Source organism: Dryobates pubescens, chromosome 23 (assembly GCF_014839835.1).
Source record: "Dryobates pubescens isolate bDryPub1 chromosome 23, bDryPub1.pri, whole genome shotgun sequence".
Lineage (NCBI taxonomy): Eukaryota > Metazoa > Chordata > Aves > Piciformes > Picidae > Dryobates > Dryobates pubescens.
The window spans coordinates 10,135,466-10,154,748 of record NC_071634.1 but is presented as its reverse complement, the minus strand read 5'-3'; the positions used below and the strand labels follow the sequence as shown (position 1 = coordinate 10,154,748).

The 19,283-nt window shown below is 44.4% G+C and overlaps 1 protein-coding gene across 2 annotated transcripts in view; it reads left to right on the top strand.

Annotated features, from left to right (window-relative positions):
- FGFRL1 (fibroblast growth factor receptor like 1) overlaps positions 1 to 19,283 on the top strand; it is a 154,709-nt gene that overhangs the window by 77,100 nt on the left and 58,326 nt on the right. For both annotated transcript variants that reach the window (XM_054172339.1, XM_054172341.1), the window contains exon 3: positions 1,597 to 1,869. In XM_054172339.1, the coding sequence (XP_054028314.1) occupies positions 1,597 to 1,869 (273 nt within the window). The remainder of the gene's footprint in view (positions 1 to 1,596; positions 1,870 to 19,283) is intronic.

The window sequence follows — 19,283 nt, the reverse complement described above, 5'->3', positions numbered from 1 at the left end:
ATAGGAAGGATTTCAAATGGTGTTGTGCCAGATCACTTGGAGTATAGGAGGGCTCCAGCATCTCTGACATGCTGCCTCACAGGAGCCTGCAGAAGGTATGCAGCGCTGGGTGTTTGCCAGGGACTGACTTCACCAAAATGAGTGCTCTCAAGAGTCTTACTTTGGGTTTTCAGTAGTTCTTCAGGAGCTGAGTGTGTCTAAGACCTATTGATTTAACCAGGCTCTTAGTTAAACTAATTAATGAGTTTCAAATTAGTGCATGGCTCTTTTCTCAGCAGTTTGGTCCACCAGCAAAGCTGCAGAATTCGCGGGTGCGATTCAGCGTGAGTAACTGTGATAGCAGCTCTGTAGTCATTCCTGAGCTGGACTGGATGTGCTGCCTTAGTCATGCTGGGGGAAATTCAGGCAGACACTGGAATAATAGGAATTAGTCATGAGGAAGTGCAAATATGAGCTCTGTAGCTTATCCCATGTGGGTCCAATCCTGCAAAACACTAGCAAGAGGAATAAAGTATGAGGGAACAGTTCCAAATCCCACAAACATCTTGTGGGTTTTGGGTGCAACTCAACATTAGCAATCCTTAGCAAAACATTTTGTCCTTATGCAAGAGCAGGGCACTTATTATCACACCCATTAATAGACTGTTCTGGGAAGAGTATTGCTGTTGCAGTTTGTGTGGAACTTGTGCAAGGCAGAAAAGGCAGATGCAGGGGAAAAAAGGACTCTGCTTCAACTTCTCAGAACCTTGAGGAGAAATTCCAGTTTGGATTCGTCTCTGGGACCATTCCCACTAATGGAGTCTTCATGAAGTATTTTGTTTATTTATTTATTTATTTGAGTATTGGCTTGTCCAAGTGCATCCTGTTGCCGTGAGGCATGCAGGGACACTCTGTTTTCCCTGAAATTATCACTGTTTACAAAGAACAAATATTTGCCAGTCAGGGTAAACTGGCAGGGCTGCTGAGGCAATGTATAAATATACCCTCTTGTACTATAATCAAAGCTAACATGTCACGCTGTGCAGCATCTTTTAGTGAAGCACTACCCAATGAATGCTTTATGTCCAACAACTGCAGGCTTCTGCATCTCAGATAAAGCCCATCTGGTGGCTATTAAAGAGAATTACTGTACATACAACATGAAAGGATTCCAACATTTAGGGGGTGGGCAGTGTTGTTTGGGTTTTTTTTTAAAGTACCAGTGCTGTTACTAATTTTGTCTTCAGGATAAGTGTTAAGTTTAAAACAACTCCAGTTGCTTTACTAAGTACAGCTGGACAGTTTGCATATTGGACTCCTCCTTGCTATAGGAAAATGGAGGGGCTTTGGAAAATTAAACTACGCTCAGAAGCAGGCCTCCCTGGTGGGTTAGGATGAGCTGCTGCTGCTGGCAAGGCTACAGCTTCCAGCCTTGCAGAAAGCCAGTATCTCTGTTGTATCTGTGTTTTTAGCCTTGGCTGTAAGGGAGTTTTGGTAAGCACCTCTGGCTGTATCTTCAGTCACTCACTGGTCCATGGCCTGTTTGATGACTCATCTTTAGACCCGTGCTGTCTCACTGGCAGAAATAATCACAGCTCCTCCTTTCTCCTTTCCTAGGCCCCCCCAGGATTTCTGATAAAGTGATTCACCGTCAGTCAGTGAGGCTAGGGAGGACCATCAAGCTCCTGTGCCCAGTTGAGGGTGACCCCCCACCTCTCACCATGTGGATGAAGGATGGACGCACCATCCACAGCGGCTGGACCAGGTTCCGAATTCTTCAGCAAGGGCTGAAAATCAAGGAGGTGGAAAGTGAAGATGCAGGAACCTACATTTGCAAAGCCACCAATGGCTTTGGCAGCACCAACGTGAACTACACCCTCATCGTGATTGGTGAGTAGAGCTGGAGAAAAGCCAGGCCTCACCTGCTCTGGGAGGGGAGAGAGAGCTGATTGCTGTGTGGCTGTCAAGTGATTGCAGATTTGCTTTGCTAATCATTTACTGACCTCCATTCTGAACTGGCCCTTTCCAGTGTTTGAGGATTGCCAGAGCTGGCTGGGTTGCTGCACATCTTCTGCTGCAGCCGGCTGCAGGCAGATAAGATTACACAGTGCCAAAGGTTACAAATAAACAGAAATGATGCAATAGTTGCTAGGGTCCAGATCACAATGAATTCCACACAGGAAAGGCTGTGTGATAAGGAGAGGTCACACTGATCTTCATGTTTGCTGTTGGATCAGGGCAGTTCTGAAAACAAATGTTAAGGCACCCATATGAAAACACAGAACTGGAGGATCCAGGTACTGAGCTTCTGCAAAGCGTCGTGTATTCAGGACTCATAATATTTAGGATGAAAAGAAGCTCAGAGCTGGCATATGACCCAGAGATGCTCAGTTCCTGAGAAATCCCCTTGGAAGCAGGATTAAAAAAAAGCTTCAGATGCTGTCTTGGTGACCATGAGTTTGCTGGCAGTGCTTTGGACCAGCTTCAAGGGCTTGCTTGGCTTGGCAGTGGGATTTTGGGGTCAGTTCCTGGACTGAACATTCCTGAAGGCCCCCAAAGACACTTCTCTAGATAGTCAGAGATTCCTCTGCTATGGCTGCCACAGATATATGCTCATTGGTCCTTGTCTGTGAGAAAGGAAAGAGTTGGCTGAAATTCAACGTGCTGGAGGATGCCGAGAGAGCAGAGGGGAGGGTTACAAAGCAGGGGGCGAGATCAGGTACCTTGCTCACTCCATTGCCTGATCAGCACCCCAGATATATTGTCTACAAAGTTCTATTTCTCTCAGTCAGTGGAAGTGAGGACAGAGTTTAGGGCAGTTTCCAGCTGCTGCTGGTTGGCACTTGGCCTGCTTTTGTTCTGTTTCCTCTTCTTCCCCTTTACAGTAGGAAGGCTGCTGTGGACTCAGAGCATGTTGCAAACACTTGGTGCTGCTTGCTGGAGGATTATCACCCGATAACAGGGTGACTCTTGGAGAATGCTCTTTGCTGCAGAACCAGTATGGGGGAGAGGCAGGAATGCAGATGTCTTATCAGGAAAGAGATGCTTAGGTGAGGGAAACACTCTTGCAATATAACTCCTGTAGCATCAGTGAGATGGGGCCACTACAGCCATCTTAGTGTTTCCACAGTTTGTGGATTTGATTTTCCTTCTTCATCTCTTTCCTATCCACATCCACCTATCTTTGCTGCACTGAGCAAATAGGGGTGAAGTGAAAATGGTCTGTAAAGAGTCATGTCTATGCAGACTTCTTTTGGATGTGCTTTCCAGACTGGTGTGGAGAAAAGAATGCTGTAGGAACCTGCTTCAGCCCTGCTTGTCCTTTTGCAGTATGTGAAGGTCACTGAGATATTTTATCTTCTGTGATATCCAGTATCTTCTATAAAAGCTCAGGGCCCAAGCCACCTCCCACTATTCCAAGACAAAGTGACGCCATCTCTTGAGTCAAGGAGGGCTCTGACTATTCCTGGTAGCACAACAGAAATAAATGAAAGGGAAAATCAGGAGACACAGGGCAAAAGTTGAACTAGAATTCAGGAAAGACTGAGGCAAGAACTGAGTTGCTCAGGGAAATTGTATTATCAAGTTTAACTGTGTTAAGAACAGCGTTCATTATATTTGGCGGTGAAAAAGCTGTGGCCGCAAACACTACTTGTTTAGAGCCTCATCAGGCAGCTATGTAAGGAAATGGCAAGCTCCCACTGGCCTCTGTGGGTGTGAGACTGAGCCCTATGCAAACAAATATTGATCACCGAGTGCCAAGAAAAGAGTAACTAAATGCGTGGCAGATGTATGGGCTGAGTTACTGTTCATCTCCACATATCCTTGTTGTAATGCTGGCTAAAACCAGTGCCTGTTGCACTCTTTGTGCCTGCCTTCCTTTTCTCGCACTGTAGCCTTGTGTATTGTTGTTGTACAGACCATTTTTGGTGGTCACTGTCTCCAGTAGTACAGATCTGTTCATTTCGAACCAATTGCTTCTCAGTATGACAATTTTCCCTGGAAATGAATGTGTCCCCCAGTGTCTTTCTTGCCAAGTGAACACAAGATGTCACTGACTTCCTCTTTCAAGGGACCCAGGCATTTGATGTGTTGGCCAGGTGCTTCTGTTCATCTCAGGGAAAATACTTTTGGTTGAGGGCAAATCAGTCCTTTGCTGATGTTTTGGAAGGAGGCAGTGGTTTAAAACCAACTGCATATCAGTTCTGAGGACGAATATCAAACTGTTGGAGCTGTTTAGTTTGTGCTCCGGAAATCATAAAATTCATTAGAGAGGGTGGCTTTTTGAACCATATGGCCTCTATTGCTCCACTCCTTCAAAGGAGAAAAAGTCTTCTTATTCCAGCTTTGCTGCTGGTGCCAAACATGTAAAAACATGCAGGTGTCAGACGTGGGCAAGGTGGTTAAGATGTTAAATCTAGAGCAGCATTTAAATGATTCATTAAATGTTGTGACTTGAACGAAAAGAATAATTCATTTTGACATGAAAACATTCTGGGAATTGAAGCAGTAATATCTTGAACTGAGACAGTGGTTTATTGAAAGGTTTTGGAGTAATGCTGTATGTATCCTTTACGTGAGACCTGCCACACCACTGGCAAGTTAGGACATGTCACTGTTGTGCTGCATACGTGTACACTGCAGCAGGATATGGTGATTATTTATCCAAGACCTTATAGAGAGCTGAAACTAACATTCAGCAGCCTTGAATCTCTCTCCCTGCATTCAGTACTATCTAACTCTTACTGCTGAGTCTCTGCATTCCAGTACAGTATAGTCTCTCTACATTCCAGTACAGTACATTCCAATAAAAAGCTGTGACATTGTATAAAGGATTAGAAAGGGCAGTGAAATCTTCAGCACCAGTGGGTGCCAGCAGACATGGCAGAGATGAGCTTCCATGTCTAAGTTGCAGGTTGGTCTCTGTGAGGTGTAATAATTTTGGTATGAACCTCTCTGAATGTCACTTAGTGGCTTTCATGATGGATCTTGCTTGCAACCAGCCACCCTGGTGCATGAGCAGAGCAAACACAGATCTGCCCCTACACGTCTGCAGACAAACAGAGCTCAGCCTGCAAGTGTGGATTAATAGGATTTTACAGATGGCAGCAAAGGCAAAGAGAGACCAGGTGGTTAGTCCAAGACCACATAAAATATGAGCTGTGGCTCAGAGTTGAGTCTAAACCTCTTAAATCTCACCCTCAAAGACCATTCCTGCTTCATAACACTTTGCTGAAGTCTTTTCTTCCTAATTTAGCATCTTCCTGCCCCTGTGTTGGAAAGGGAATCTTTGCTTATTCTAGGTTTTTGATCTTCCTTCTCAGACAAAGGTTTTGCCAACGCAGATGGTAGCAATTGGTTTCTGCCCTGCTTACTTCCCCATCTTTTCAGACTGCAGGGCATGGATCCCAAAGATCCAAAGAATCCTGCTGTAATTCACCCCTGAGTGAAATGTAAGCCAGTAAAAGCAGATAACCAATATAAGTCAAAATTACAATTTCCTCTCCTACCCGGCCTTAATAGTTTCTGTGGCTTACCACAAGATTTGGGATGCCAATTACACTGCAGACAGATTTATAAATGCTGGAAGAGGAACTTCTCTTTAATCAGTATTAAATCAACTTTGCAGTTATTAAGTGGAATGATTCCTTATTGTGGAGAATGATCTGTGGCTCATCAAAACGAACGTGCTGTACCTCCTCAAAAAGTTATTTGTACAATGATGCCCTTGAAAATTTTACCTTTAAGGTTTTATTCTCAGCTGAACCAATTCTGAAGAGCTGCTGTATAATCTACAGGTGTGAAAAGTAACTTCTATTTTGCTTATAGCACATGCCAACCAAGCATCTAATTCTTTACTGCAGAATAGAACTTCCTTGCCAGTATGCTCTAAAAGGAAGACAGAGAGAGGGAAAGAAAATGTTGAATAGCTGTCCACCTTGTGCGCATGTGATGGTGCTAACTGTAATCTTCATCAAGCTGTGGCCAGCTTGGAGAAGCTGTGAGGTTGCGCATGTGGGGCTATTTCATTTCATGCTCCAGCCATCAGGCCCTCCGTGGGTAATCTTCACCCAAATAGGTGAGATTTGCCTGACTTACAAGCAACCAAACCCAAAGTCTTCTAACAAGGAAGTGCTGGACAGCCTCCATTTCCATCTCTCTCTGCAATAACAAACAGTATAAACTTGTTCCAGAAGTCTGGTCCTTCGGTGTTTGGAAACAGCTGTAGAGGGAGTGTTAGGAAATATTGATGCTGTAGCACAATGACCTCTTTCATTGATACACAACACAGAGGACTTTTCACTTGCAGAAGTGTTCTGGGCTAAATTCTGCAAGGTGTGCCAGCATTGCAACATGCAGGGCTGTTGCTACAGGTGCTGCCAGTAAATACTTCATCTTGCATCAGTTGCTCAACCAAGTGATGAAATAGCAAACTGCCTCTGTTTTTGCATCTGCATGCATGTTTCTTGTTACCTTCTGTGGCAAAGGAAAGGAAGCAGCAACAACAGCAGAGCTGGGGATTGTCTCTGCACTGCTTCACTTGGGAGTTTGTAAACTGCTGGAGACACATCTTGTTTGGGTGCACTCAGCACATAAAAGACCAACATTTAGTCCAAGGAACAGCTGTTCCAGTGTTTCTCTTCTTGTTGAAAGAGGCTCTGCCTGCTTGCAACTGTTTTTTTCCCCTTCTTTGGGTTTATCTAGAGGGAGGTTTTGTTGAAGAATTCATCATCCATGCAGTTCATATGCCTCGCTGGTGCCTGGCCCTCTGAGTGACCAAACTGCTTGACCCTATTTGCATTGTGGAGTAGTAAGGTCTTGATGTAGAGAGCTGGAGGAAGAGTGCAGCTTATCCTAAACCTCTGATGAGCTGTTCAGAAGTTGAGCTCCATTTCATTTTCAAACAAATCAAATTTGCTATTAAATGTCTGCTATCTGACTGCTGCAATTGATTGCCTTGAGAATCTTCCCTGACATCCGATGATTTATCTTTGAAGCAGCTTTTTCCTGCTGAGCCAGCTGCTATTTTATGTTGGGGTTTGGTTTGGTTTTATTTTCTCCCATTTTGCAGCCTGTCCAAAGACAAGTCTCTTTGATAACAGGCATCTGTGAACAATTTCCATTAAAATAACCTGTTTGTTTGTTTGTTTTTTAAACATTCAGAATAAGATCCTGGGGAAAAAAAAAAATTCATGGCAATATCTGAATGGATATTTATTCTAATGTGGTTGGGTTTTGGAAGGTTGTTTTTTTCTGCTCATAGTAACAGAAAATACTGTGTGAAAAGAAAAATCAAGTGCAGTAAAAATATGGTTTGCATTACGGTTCTCCAATGAAGTCATCAATCCATGTCTCAGAACTCATTTGTAGTGCAGAAGCTGAGAAAACATTTGTAGCCCAGAGTCAGGTGCCACTGGCCATCTCGGAAGAGCATGACAAATTAATTAATGTTGGGGGGTTGGCCTCTTAATAAACCCTGGGGACCAGGGAGAGATGTGCTCAGCAAGATGGGAATCAGTGCTGAGTCAGCAATGTGTGCACCACGGGACTGCTCATGCTGAGCGAAACCTGAAATTAGTCAGCATTAAAAACCAAACCAAAACAAACAAACAAACCACCCAAAAAACCAAAGGAAGAAAGGTGAAGTATTTGCGTTTGAGGACAAGGTGATGGAGCTTGTGCTGGTCATGGTGTGGAGTTAGCAATCCGTCTTCAGCGCATTTCCTTCAACCCAACGTGCGAAAGGCTGTCCATCCAACGTGAGACCATTAACACAATCACAGGGCATATAATCGTGACTAATGATGATTAGTCAGTTGTTACATGGAAATGAAGAATTTCTTGTGACAATAAACAGTAACAAAGTTCTTATGCTTTATTTGTCGAGGCCCCAATCCAGCAGCTGGGTCTACGTTGGTGGCCTACTGCGCGTACTCAGCGTGATTAACACCAGATGAGGATCTGGCCATAGTCACTGATGCTTAGTAATGGTTATGTTGCTAATTAAAGCTCAGATTGTTTTGAGCAGAAAAGGGGAGCCTTAGTTTACTACTCAAGGCCCAGCAATTGCATTCATTGCGCAAGGACTTTTTGCCCGCATGTGGTATTGGGTCACTGGGTCACAGTAACCCTTCTGGAGATTCAGATGGGGCTTCAGTTCGTAGTAAGATCTGTCTCACTAGTGTTGCCCAGTGAGGGGATCCTGTGTGCCAGCCTGTGGGAAGAAACTGTCAATCTGCACGAGCTGATCTCACTGACTAGAGGAGTCAATGAAAGGCTCAATATGTAACACGACTATTTTCATGTTTTGGTGCAAAGTCCTAGCTAAAAACTGATCACTTGGAAATAAAGCTCCTTTTCCACTGGAAGTGACTCATAATTGGCTAATGATCCTCTCACCCAAACCAGGGTTCTTCCTTCTGAGTCTTTATTAGCATAGGCATAAAGACACTCACCCTGACCAAACTTAGTGTGGCTCAGGGGCAGCACAGGCATATAAAAAGAAGTCTAAAAGCAATTCCAGCAGGGCTTCCATTTTTTTCATTTGGGGAATCCTGCTCAGAGTCCAAGAAACTCCCTGTCCTGAGGTGCAGCAGTTAGACTTCTGGAAAATGCCTTCTGTCCTGGCACGGGAAAAGAGAAGAGAGAAATAACCCAAAATGAAAAGGTGACTATTTCTGGGTTGCCATAGAAAACCCAATTTCACTAGTTTAGCCATTTTGATGAGTGCTACACTAGATAGATATCACAACAGCCCATAATAATTTGCTCTTGAAAAGCTCTTTCTCCATGAAGAGGTGATGATGTGAGTGCCAGTATTAGCTGTAACCATCCTAGAAATGACTGATCAAAAATGTAGCACCAAGTGATTTAATTGATGGCCCTTGTGACCGGGTGGAAAAGGCTGGAAAATATCACAACCAGCTCTAGAGTGTAACTCAGTGCTAATGCTGTATAATGTCCACAGTTTTTACAAGATCTTTGCTAAGTTTCATTAGTTGCATTTGATTTTATAACAAACTTTACAGCATGCTTATCAATACATCACGTTCTGGCTAACAAAAGCCTCACTGTTTCGGGTACATTTTTTTTCCCCTTTCCCCTTTGTGAAGCTGTAGCATAGAAGCCAAGTTAAGAAGGTGACAACACCTGTTCACAATTTAAAGGAAATGAAAAGATTTTTTTCCATGGATGTAAGCATGAAATTCATACATGTATGTATGGATATATAATTTCCCCTCATACTCCATCCTGTGGTAGACTGTGGCAGCCCAGAGCTGCAGCCAGCGTCGATGGGAGGCGTGCAGGCCATATGGATGCATTTAGCCCACAATCCTCTGCAGATGCTGCCGAGTGGTAGCTGCTGCTACACCCATGCAGACTGCAAGCTGCAGCTCTGTTTGCTGCACCATCATTGTTTGGGAATGAAAGCAATACACAATGGCAGGCAGGCTGAGGTTACAGCGTGTTTGATCTGAGCAATTTATGGCTTCCTTCTGTTAAATGATATTAATAGAATTAGCCTCTGAGCCCAACAAGTTTGCGGCGTCCACGTCGGGTTTCTTCTCGTCACTATGTCTGAGGCTAAAAACATCTTTAGCCTCAGAATTTATTAATCAGAGTTGGTTTTGTTGCAGTCCTCCATACTGGAGAATCTCAGCCTGTGTTGACAGTGAAGTGTTGATGTGCTGATTGGTCCACGTCCACAGATCTATAATGCTTAGAAATAGCTGCACTTGTGAGTAAAGCCAAGGCAGTCCCCGGTCCAAGCAGATGATGTATGGAAAGCAGAAGGTAGTCTAGATTAACAGCCAAGGTATGCTGTGTCTGCAGAATATCAGTGAAGAGTCTTTTAAATATAGTGTGCCAAGTAATGAGAAGCCATCATGCTAATTGCAGACCTGGTCATCAGCACTTTTGAGATATCTACCATCTTGCCAGCCATTCAAGATGACCATCTTCCCCACGTGTCTGTTAACTTTCCTGTGACTACGACTGTCCTCTTCTTTTCTTGGTAATTTCCTTGACATCTCTGTTCCATCCCTTTTCTTGCCAAACACTGGGAGTGAAGGACTTAGCATGGCCTCATTGGACTCAGTGGACCTCTGAATCTGGGTTGAGTTTCCTGGCAGAGTACTTGTGGAGATACTCTGTCCAGAGAGCACTGTGCCCCATTATCTAGGGCCATCATACAGCTTTGCTGTCCTCAGTTTGCCCAGTAAATAGCACTGGTGGTGACTTTTAGCCAAATGTTAGTCCCTCGGATATCAGTTAACTCAGAAATGCACAAGAGAGACACTTGTAAATTAAGGCACAGTGTATAGTATTTCTTATAGAAAGAACAGCACCAGGCTGGGTTAGTTTATAAGGTGTAGCTTGAATGTTGATTTTGGAGACTCCCTCTTCATGTGTAAATGTGCACATACAGCACTGACGGCTCCCATGCAGCTCCTCGGTCCGTGCGTGTAGGTATGCTGCCTGGTAAGGTGTGTGGTTGTTGAGGAGGTGGATTTAACATTCCTGTAGGGTCTGGGTCTCTACCTTCCCTCTGCTGTCTTTGGCATCCACGTTAAGGAAGAGATGAAGAAAAGGAAAATATAAACCAAACAAACCCCACTCAACAGAATTTCTGGCAATCAGTGCAGAAGCCTGTTTTGAAATCCAATTTATTTTTGTTTGATGAGAGAAGGAACATATTCTGTGTTGTGCTTGATGAATAATAACATTGTGCTACGACCCTCTGTTTCTTCTTGCTTTATAATAACCTGGGTTTCATAGTCAGAACTGAATATTTACATTATACACTTTTGGCAATAAATTTGGAAAGGAAGAGGGGAAAAAAAAGCACTAATCCCAGGAGTTCTGAAGCCTATGCTCCCTCCTGAACGTACCCTGTTAAAGACATTAAGTCCCTTGCAAACATCCATCTATCAGCAGCTGAGAGTTTGTAAAAGGCCTACTTTGTTCTGAACTCCCTGCCCTACTGATTATGCACAGTTCTTTTATTTTGTGACTAGGATGACGACCCCTTAGCCTGGTAATGATGACAGATTTATGTATTTTAACACCCAGACACTGCTGTATTTGTTAAGGGCTGCCAGACTCCAACAGTGCTGCAACTGTAGTTTATTTTCATTGTCAGTTTGTGCTGCTTTTTAAGGTGTTCTCCAGCCACTGGAAGCAATGCCACTGCTGCTCTCAGAGGTTGAGATGTCAGGGTGTTAAGAGCATGAGCCACCATCCTTGGACTGTTTCCACTCATAAAACATCAGCTTGACTCTGGTCGCCTCACGGGGTGGAACCTGCTCCTTGCACTGAAGCCAAGGAAAAGAGGGGGAAAATAAAACCCCTCTGAGCAGTAAAAGGAATCAGATAACACAGAATATATCCCTTCACTTGCTACTCCCATGATGTATTTTGCAGCTCTCAAGTTAATGTTTTAAAGAAAGCCTTCTTTTAATGCACAGTAAAAGCGAAGAATATAAACATCCCTTGCAAGTGTAGCTGTTAAAGCACTCTGTGGGTCAGCACATCTGTCTTCTACACAGTGCATCTGTCTGTGAGTTCTTTTGGGTTGTTTTAAATTACTGCAAGTGGCAGAACAATAGGGAGACAAATAGGAAGAACAATGCTGTTGTTTAATAATGAGCTAAATTATTAACAGGCCTGTACTGAAAATATTTAACGTGAATTAAAGGCAAGAAAAATGGCTTTATTTTCCATTGCAGTGATCCAGCACAACAAAGGCAGTTGATGTCTTTCTTCTTTTATTCTTTTCTTTCATCTTGTTTGTTCCTCTGTGTATATACAGTTTTCTTACAGACACACTACAAAGGTTACAGGGCCAAAAATGCAGAATGTGGCTGGTTTTCTGACCTCTTCATACCAGCCAATCCACTCAATCTGAGTTTACCCCAACTAATTGTTGTCCTGAAAAATGCTGTCAAGTCAGTTGAATTGACTCAGTTTGCTGCTTGATTGTAAACAGAGGGCTCTGAAAGATTTGGCATTGAATCCTCCGTTGCGAAACTCCTTTGATTTGGAAAAAGCACCACCACCAAATTCTTTGCTGAGTTTTCTTTGGTCCAATATTAGATGTTCCTCCTCTTACAGAGAAGCCATGTGAGTTGGCATGTTGGGTTTGTATTGCTGTTTTTCATGCTGGAATAAATTAGGGGGAACTTTCTGCTGAAATAAGAAAGGATCTTCATCTCACCTTTCTTGAGTGTGCAGCTGACAGGAGAGAGAAGAGCTGGTGACAGTCGTCCTTGTTCGCTGGCAGGGAATTTGGGAAGGGAGCTGGATCCACTTCAGATACGAGCTGGGATTCCCAGATCTGCCTGCTTCTTTCTCCAGAGCAATCCCAGGAATCTTGAGGAGAGGGGTGGCACCTCCCCAGTCCCCAGCCCAGTGTTTGTGCTCTGTTTGCAGCGCCTCCCAACAACTGCAAGCCCACAGCAGCTTCTCCTGGTAGCTCTGGTGTGTGCTTTGGCAGCAGAAACTCCAGCCAAGGAGAAAGTTGTGGGAATTCAGCATGAATAAGGTTGTTTCAGCCAAGGTGTCTTGTGAGCTGCTTTGGTTTGAGTGTGGTTTTGTTAATTCCTTTCCTTCAAGGAGGCTTGGAAGATGCAGCAGCCTTCACTTGTGGAAAGTGAGTAACATTGAGGGTGAATTTTGAGAAGCTGGTGTGCGCCTTTGGCCTGAAACGCAAGCAAGGTACTAGGTGTGCTCTTCCCATCCTGACAGACTTGCTTTTGTGCTCTTAGTGAGGGAAGAAGTGGAGCCCACTTAGAGGTCTGTAATTTTAAAGGAGGATGGTAAACTGAACTTAGAGCATTTCATCTCTGAGGTCATCAAAGATGGGAGATAAAGGGGAGGTTTTCAAAAGCGCTCAGCCGAGGCTGCGTCAATCCCTTCTGAAGAATTCCCATGAACTTCCACGGGCTGAGCGCTACCAGCACTGAAAGCTTTTGAAACCCTACCCTGCCATCCGGTGACACCTCTTGAAAAATGTGTGCCCTGAGCACACATTCCTGGGAGAATGTAAGGAGGGTGCAGATTTGTTTGAATGCTGAGGTGCTTTCTGAGAAGCAGGTGTTTGAAAGGAATTTGGGAAAAAGGGGTTTCTCGAGCGGGTTTAATGAGCTATGGGCTCTGCCTAGTGAGGAGGCACACAGCACTTCAGCTGAAGATGTTTCTTACCACAATATTGTCTCCTGTAAGTAAGGCCTGGCCAACAAGTTGGCTGTGGCAATAAGCAGTCCCTCTAACACCAGTCCAACACATTCAGCTGTTGTGTGAAGGTAGTGGAGCACAAAACAATTGCAAGGCCTTCTGATGTCTAACTTGAAGATTGTGCAGTGCTTTGGGGTTTAGAATGCAAAAGACGTTTCTGTACCACCTCTGCATATGAGCTGTAGCTGCTCTAACAGTTAAAGTGCAAATTAATAGGAAGATGGAAGCTGGAGCCTGAGACAGTCTGGAGGTTGCAGTAATCAATTAAAAAAAAATTGGTTTCATTTTTAAATTTTGTTTTTGGCTTTAGGAAAACTCCAGGCTCAAGCATCAGGAATTCTGTTGCTAGATGTAGTCCACGCATGCAGTTGCTGTTGGCTGTGGTGGGAGATCAGTGGAGTTACTCAGAAGGAATGTATTGGAATGGTGAGCAGGGTGCTCTGCCCAAGCTGCAGAGTAACATCTTGATACCTGCCCTTACTAGCTTTAGGGCTCCTAAAATTCATTGGACTCATCTGAAGGGGAAGGGCTTGTCTTGCAGTTCTACAGGGAGAAAATGAAGGAGAGAAGGAGCAAAAGGAGAAAAACATCAGGAGTTTAAAAAACCCAACTTCCTTCTTCTTGCATTGCAGACACATTAAGTACTTAATATTTTAAGAGCATCTTCTTACTTAGCAACACTGGCAAAGATGAGGTTCAGTATGAGTCTGCCAGATTGATTTACAAATCGGCCTTATGAACTCCTGCTGCTTAAACATCCCAGAATGCGACAATTAAAGCCAACATCTGGAATTCATTGGTGGAGCTGATCCTAGATAAACATTAAATGAATGTCCATTTCCTTAGCATTGGATTTCCTCTGGCTACCACAGTGCTAGTGTCATCCTATCAGATAGGGCTGATGATGATAGCAGAGCAAATGTCAAAGTCATGAGCAAGATTTGTTCCGTCTTTTAGCACTGAAACTAGGTCTAAAGCTGTGCTGAAGAGACACCCACAGTTATGGGTTTTTTTCACTGTAGGGATAGGTTCCTCACCTCACTAAACTGGGCTAAGCTGGCCATGTGGCTCCCTTTCTCTCCTATCATGATTAAATACTCCAAATTAGTTAGGAGAATCTTACTTTAGGAACTTTGATTCAACAGGGTTCCTCCTCTCTCTGTTTTCCAGATTTGTCAAGGTTACTGCAGTCTTCCTTCCATCTCCAAAGCAGGGGAGGGACTGCTCATTTGTTAGAAACAATCAACTAATGAATCTGGGACATAGTCCCAAATTACATAAGTGGAAGCCAGTCACAGCAGATACCCATCTGCCTTCCTTTGTCATAGATCTCTTCCTTGAAGCTTGGTTGAAGTGGAGGGTGGTCAGTGCTGCCCACATCCATGGTGGATGACATGGAAAGCCCTGGGAAGTGGCTTTTCTCAGGGGCAAGAAGGGCTTGCTATACCCTGAGAAGAATCAGATTTCTTTGTGCAATCTGACCTAACCATCACCACAGGGGAAGTAAAAAGCACCTTTTGGGTTTCAGTTGAGCTTGGATTACCCTATAGTCTCTGACAAGGATCAAAAGATGTGATGGTCCCTGGGTGGTTTTATTTGCACAACCTTTGTATCCCCTCTCTGAAGCTTCTTAGTCTTGGATCACTGAAATGAAGATGAAGAGAGGTGGGCAGGCACTTTGGAAGCAAAGCACCTGAAGGGAAAGAAGTCCCTTTCATGGAAAGCCACATCCATTTTCAGAAGTCCCACTACGGCACACGTTTGCTCAGGTCTGCACTTAGGACATCATTCTTGCCTCTGATCTCAAGGAAACTGGATGAAGTTTGGGGTCTTCAGGAACTTTCTGGGAATGCAGGACATATATCAAAGTGTCTGGTTTCACCTGTCTGAGGCACGAGGCTTTGCCCTCTACCAAACAGACATGGACTTTCCAGAAAGCTCTTACAAGCAGCCACTTTCTTCTCTGTACCATGCAGGAGCTATATGGAAAGAAGTGAACTTACTGCTGTTGCAAAGGTCATCCTTCCAACCTTGAGAAGATCTCCAAAGTCTCTCTTAGTGCCTCCAGGTTGCCTCATCTGGGAACGGCTTCTTCTGCAGGTTCCAGCTTCTACTTGAAGCACGATCTCTCTCTCTTGGGACCACAGTATTGAGCTTCCTCCCACTTTAATCAGTTTGACAATCAGAGTTCCCCTTCCCACCTCTTACCCAGCATTCAGCTTCATGAAAGCATTAGTTCAGCACCTTGGTTTCTTTAGGGAAAACTGCACAAATCTTTAACTTTCCTTCCCTCCCCTGCTTTCACTCTGCCACCCCTCACTTTGTGGAGAAGATGCATCCATATGGATCTTCTCAACTTGGGGCATAGCTCCTGTGAGGCACCCAGGTGGCTTTCAGGAGGCGTCTGAGTTTGCAGTCTCATTCCTGGCTCAGCAGGCATCAAGACCTATGCTTGGCACCCCTCAGTGCACTCGGTGACGCAGCAGTGTGTCAAGGGCTGATGTGTTTCAGAAGCAGAGCATGGAGAGTGTCCTGAATCATCACCAGGACTTTCTGCACAGAGCAGGTCCCTTCTGTCCTCTGAAGGCCCCCAGGTTGGCTCAGTTGGAGGGAAGTGGTGGCCCCACAGCAAGGCCAAGAAGCTGCCATGAGGCCCCTACAGCCCCTGTGCTTTGCAATCAGATGGCACAGAGGTGCTGGAAGGGACAGCAGCATTTCTCTCACTGCTTGGCCCTTTTTTGCCTGTGGCTCTAGGAGTGTTAATCTGCAAGCAGAAACTGTAACATGAAAGAGCTCCACAGAGAGAAAGGATTCAGGTAAATTCACAGTTAAGTTATTTTACTTTGGTGACTTCTGCCTGGTGGGCTTTCCACAGCAGCTGATAAATATCTTTCTCTCTATTACAGTTCCAACAGTAGCCTGAAGTCCCAATTTCCTCCTGCAGAAGATAGACCTTCGAGGTCTATAAAATGTATACGGTATACTTTCTGATTTTTATTAGCCTAATAAAAGAGATCATATTTTGTGTGCTTCTGTATCTCTGGCAGTTATGAGGGGGGAATTATTCCTCAGGGTAGCAGGCTGAGTGCTGTGGTTGAAAACACTGATTTATCTGAGCTGTGACAGCACTAGACTGAGCAGATAATGAAAGTCCTTGAAATGCTTCAGACATGCACAGCCATTTTAGAATATCCCACAAGGGGGCTATGGGTTACATTGCCATTTAGTTTTTAGTTGTTGCTAATTAGTTCCACCTAAATACTGATTTCCCCAGCCCATTCTTCATCTCTCAATTGTAACACCCCAAAGGGTGAGTTTTCTGTGCTCTCCTTGTGTTTGAAAGTGGTTTTACGGTGACTGGTCTGTTTGTGGATGTGCACTGAATTTAAATGCTTTTAAACATACAAAGATTTTTAGTAAGTGTGCTTCCAGGCCCAGCTATGAGAGGGAAGAGTAGGGCACAGCAGAAAGCAAGTCCCAGACTTTGTGGTCTAAATGGCTGAAGTTGATCAAGGACTGATGGAGGTACAAAACAAGGAAGTTTCTAAACCTTGTGCAGAACATTGGTGCCATTAGTGGCCTTTTTATACCCCCTGTTAGTTTCTTCTCTGCATTGTTTTTCTTATCTTTGCAGCTAAAAAAAGAAACAAAGCATTGGCCAGGAAAGCACATGTTGTTAATAGCTTCTGTTCCTATTCAAACACAAAGTTTGTACCAAGACTGGGTAAATAATTCTGCTTGGGAAGAGCTGGGCTGGAATGAAAGGCCTCTTTAGGTACATGTAACTTCTCCTTGCAAGGTCAGCCAGGACTTTTACCTTGATAATAAGGAAAATGGCTTACTTCCAGTGAAGGAAGGAAGGGAAAAAAAAAGGTAGAAGGAATAAGAGGTTTTTTCATTGCTTAGCTAAGGCAGAGATATTTTTAGGTGCACATGTCTTGTCAGAATAATTTGTTTGCTAGTAAGAAAGCCTCCTTTTGTCAATACCATGTGGGAGTGGAAGGGATCAGTACAGCATCACTTGCATGGGAAGTCAGGAGGAGCAGTCCCCACTGGAGGACTCCTACTCTTTCCTGCAGGGAACTGATGGCTACTGCACAGTCTAGACACAAACTAGCATCTGCCTCCTTTCATTGTTTTTACCTCTTGCACGTGAAGGGCAGCTGAGCACAGAGGTGAGGACGCTTTAAGGCTGCATTACCCACGCACAGTGCCTGAGGTGCTGTCAGAGGCAAGTGCCACATCCTCCTGGCCTTCTCCTTCCATGCAAAACCCCACTAAATAGTTGGGTCTTTGCCACAAACATAGGTGAGTCCCCCTTACCACCACGTTGAAGAGATGACCAAGCCCTGTGGCCTTCCGTTCAGAGAGGGGCAGCGGAAGGTAAATCTGAGGTGACTCCGTTACCTTCTGCATCATTGTGCTGACCTAAAAATAAGAGTGTGGCTCCTGCAGTTGCCATCAGGGATATTTAGTGCTTCAGCCTTTTTTTTTCCACCCCTTCTCTTTCCAGAACATTAGTGCTCCTGAGCAGAAGAACTGCCCCATTGTGCAAGCCCAAAGGAAACACTGCATAGAAAATGTGAAGAATTTTTAGGCCCTGATATGTTTGGACTAGGAAGCAGGGGACTTGGAGGAATGCGGAGTACGCTTCCAAAAATATTCCTTGCAATAGCACTCTTGGTCAGTAACAGTTATTTTTGTTGGCTTGCCAGCCCCCTCAAGCAGAGGTGATGTCATTCCCAGAGAGTCAATACAGAGAGTGCCCTGTGGTTCTGCAGGGCTGAGAGAGGACAGCTGAACTAAATGCCTTCTGTCTCAAATGCTTTCTCTGTTGTGAAAAAAGAGAAAAATGAGCTTTTGGGGGGGATGGTGAGGGTGGCTTTAAAATAATTAACAACACTGTAGTCAGAGCATCTTCCTCCAATGTGAGCTCCTTTCCTGTTAGCTCTCCTTTTCCCTTCACAGCAATGTGCCTGCTTGGGGGACACCTCATTGCTCTTTACAACTACCTGCAGGGAGGTTGGAGCAAGGTGGGGGGCAGCCTCTTCTCCTTGTGACAGCAGACAGGACTAGAGGAAATCAGGTAGTGATAGGACTAGGGGTAATGGAATGAAGCTGGAGGTGGGGAGATTCAGGCTGGAGGTGAGGAGGAAATTCTTCACCATGAGAGTGGTGAAGCCCTGGAATGGGTTGTGCAGGGAGGTGGTTGGGGCCCCATCCCTGGAGGTGTTTAAGATCAGGCTGGATGAGGCTCTGGCCAGCCTGATCTAGTGAGGGGTGTCCCTGCCCATGGCAGGGGGGTTGGAACTAGATGATCCTTGTGGTCCCTTCCAACCCTGACTAATACTATGATACTATGAAATGTTGACAAGCTGTACCAAGGGAGGTTTAGGCTGGGTATTAGGAGATATTTCTTCACTGAAAGGGTTATCAAACATTGGAATGGTGTGCCCAGGGCAGCAGTGGAGTCACCAGCCCTGGAGGTGTTTAAGCACCGTGTGGACCTGGCACTTAGGGACATGTTGACCCTTCATTGCTGAGTCAGGGGTTGGACTGGATGATCTTTGAGGTGTCTTCCAAACAGATGTAGTCTGTGATTCTGAGATATACATGCAAAGGTTTCCTAACCTTGAAACTTAACTTCTGGGTTGATAAAATCCATGCAAGGCTGACAGTTACACAGTGGCAGGAAATTGTGAAAGGTGTCAGGTTTTCCATTTTAGTTCCAGAAAAACTCAGGCAGTGAATTTCTGTGCAAATGCTGTTGAAAAGGTCCCACTTTCTAAATTGGAAAGATTTGCAATTTACCTTGTCTGTTAACTTCTTGTTCCTCAAAAGGTTAAGTAAGGGGAATTTCCCTTTCTAACATTGGTAGATCTTTGACTGAGTTTCCTTAGCACTGGGTAACATATGAAGGATTTCTCAGCAAATGCACCAGTGTAATGGTAAAGAAATATTTGCTTGCAGGTTATTTGCAGAGGTCTTAGACAACTGCTTGTGTCATATAATTTGTGTATCTCATTTAATTGTCACTGGTTTTTAAAGTATCCTACTGGAATAGCGTA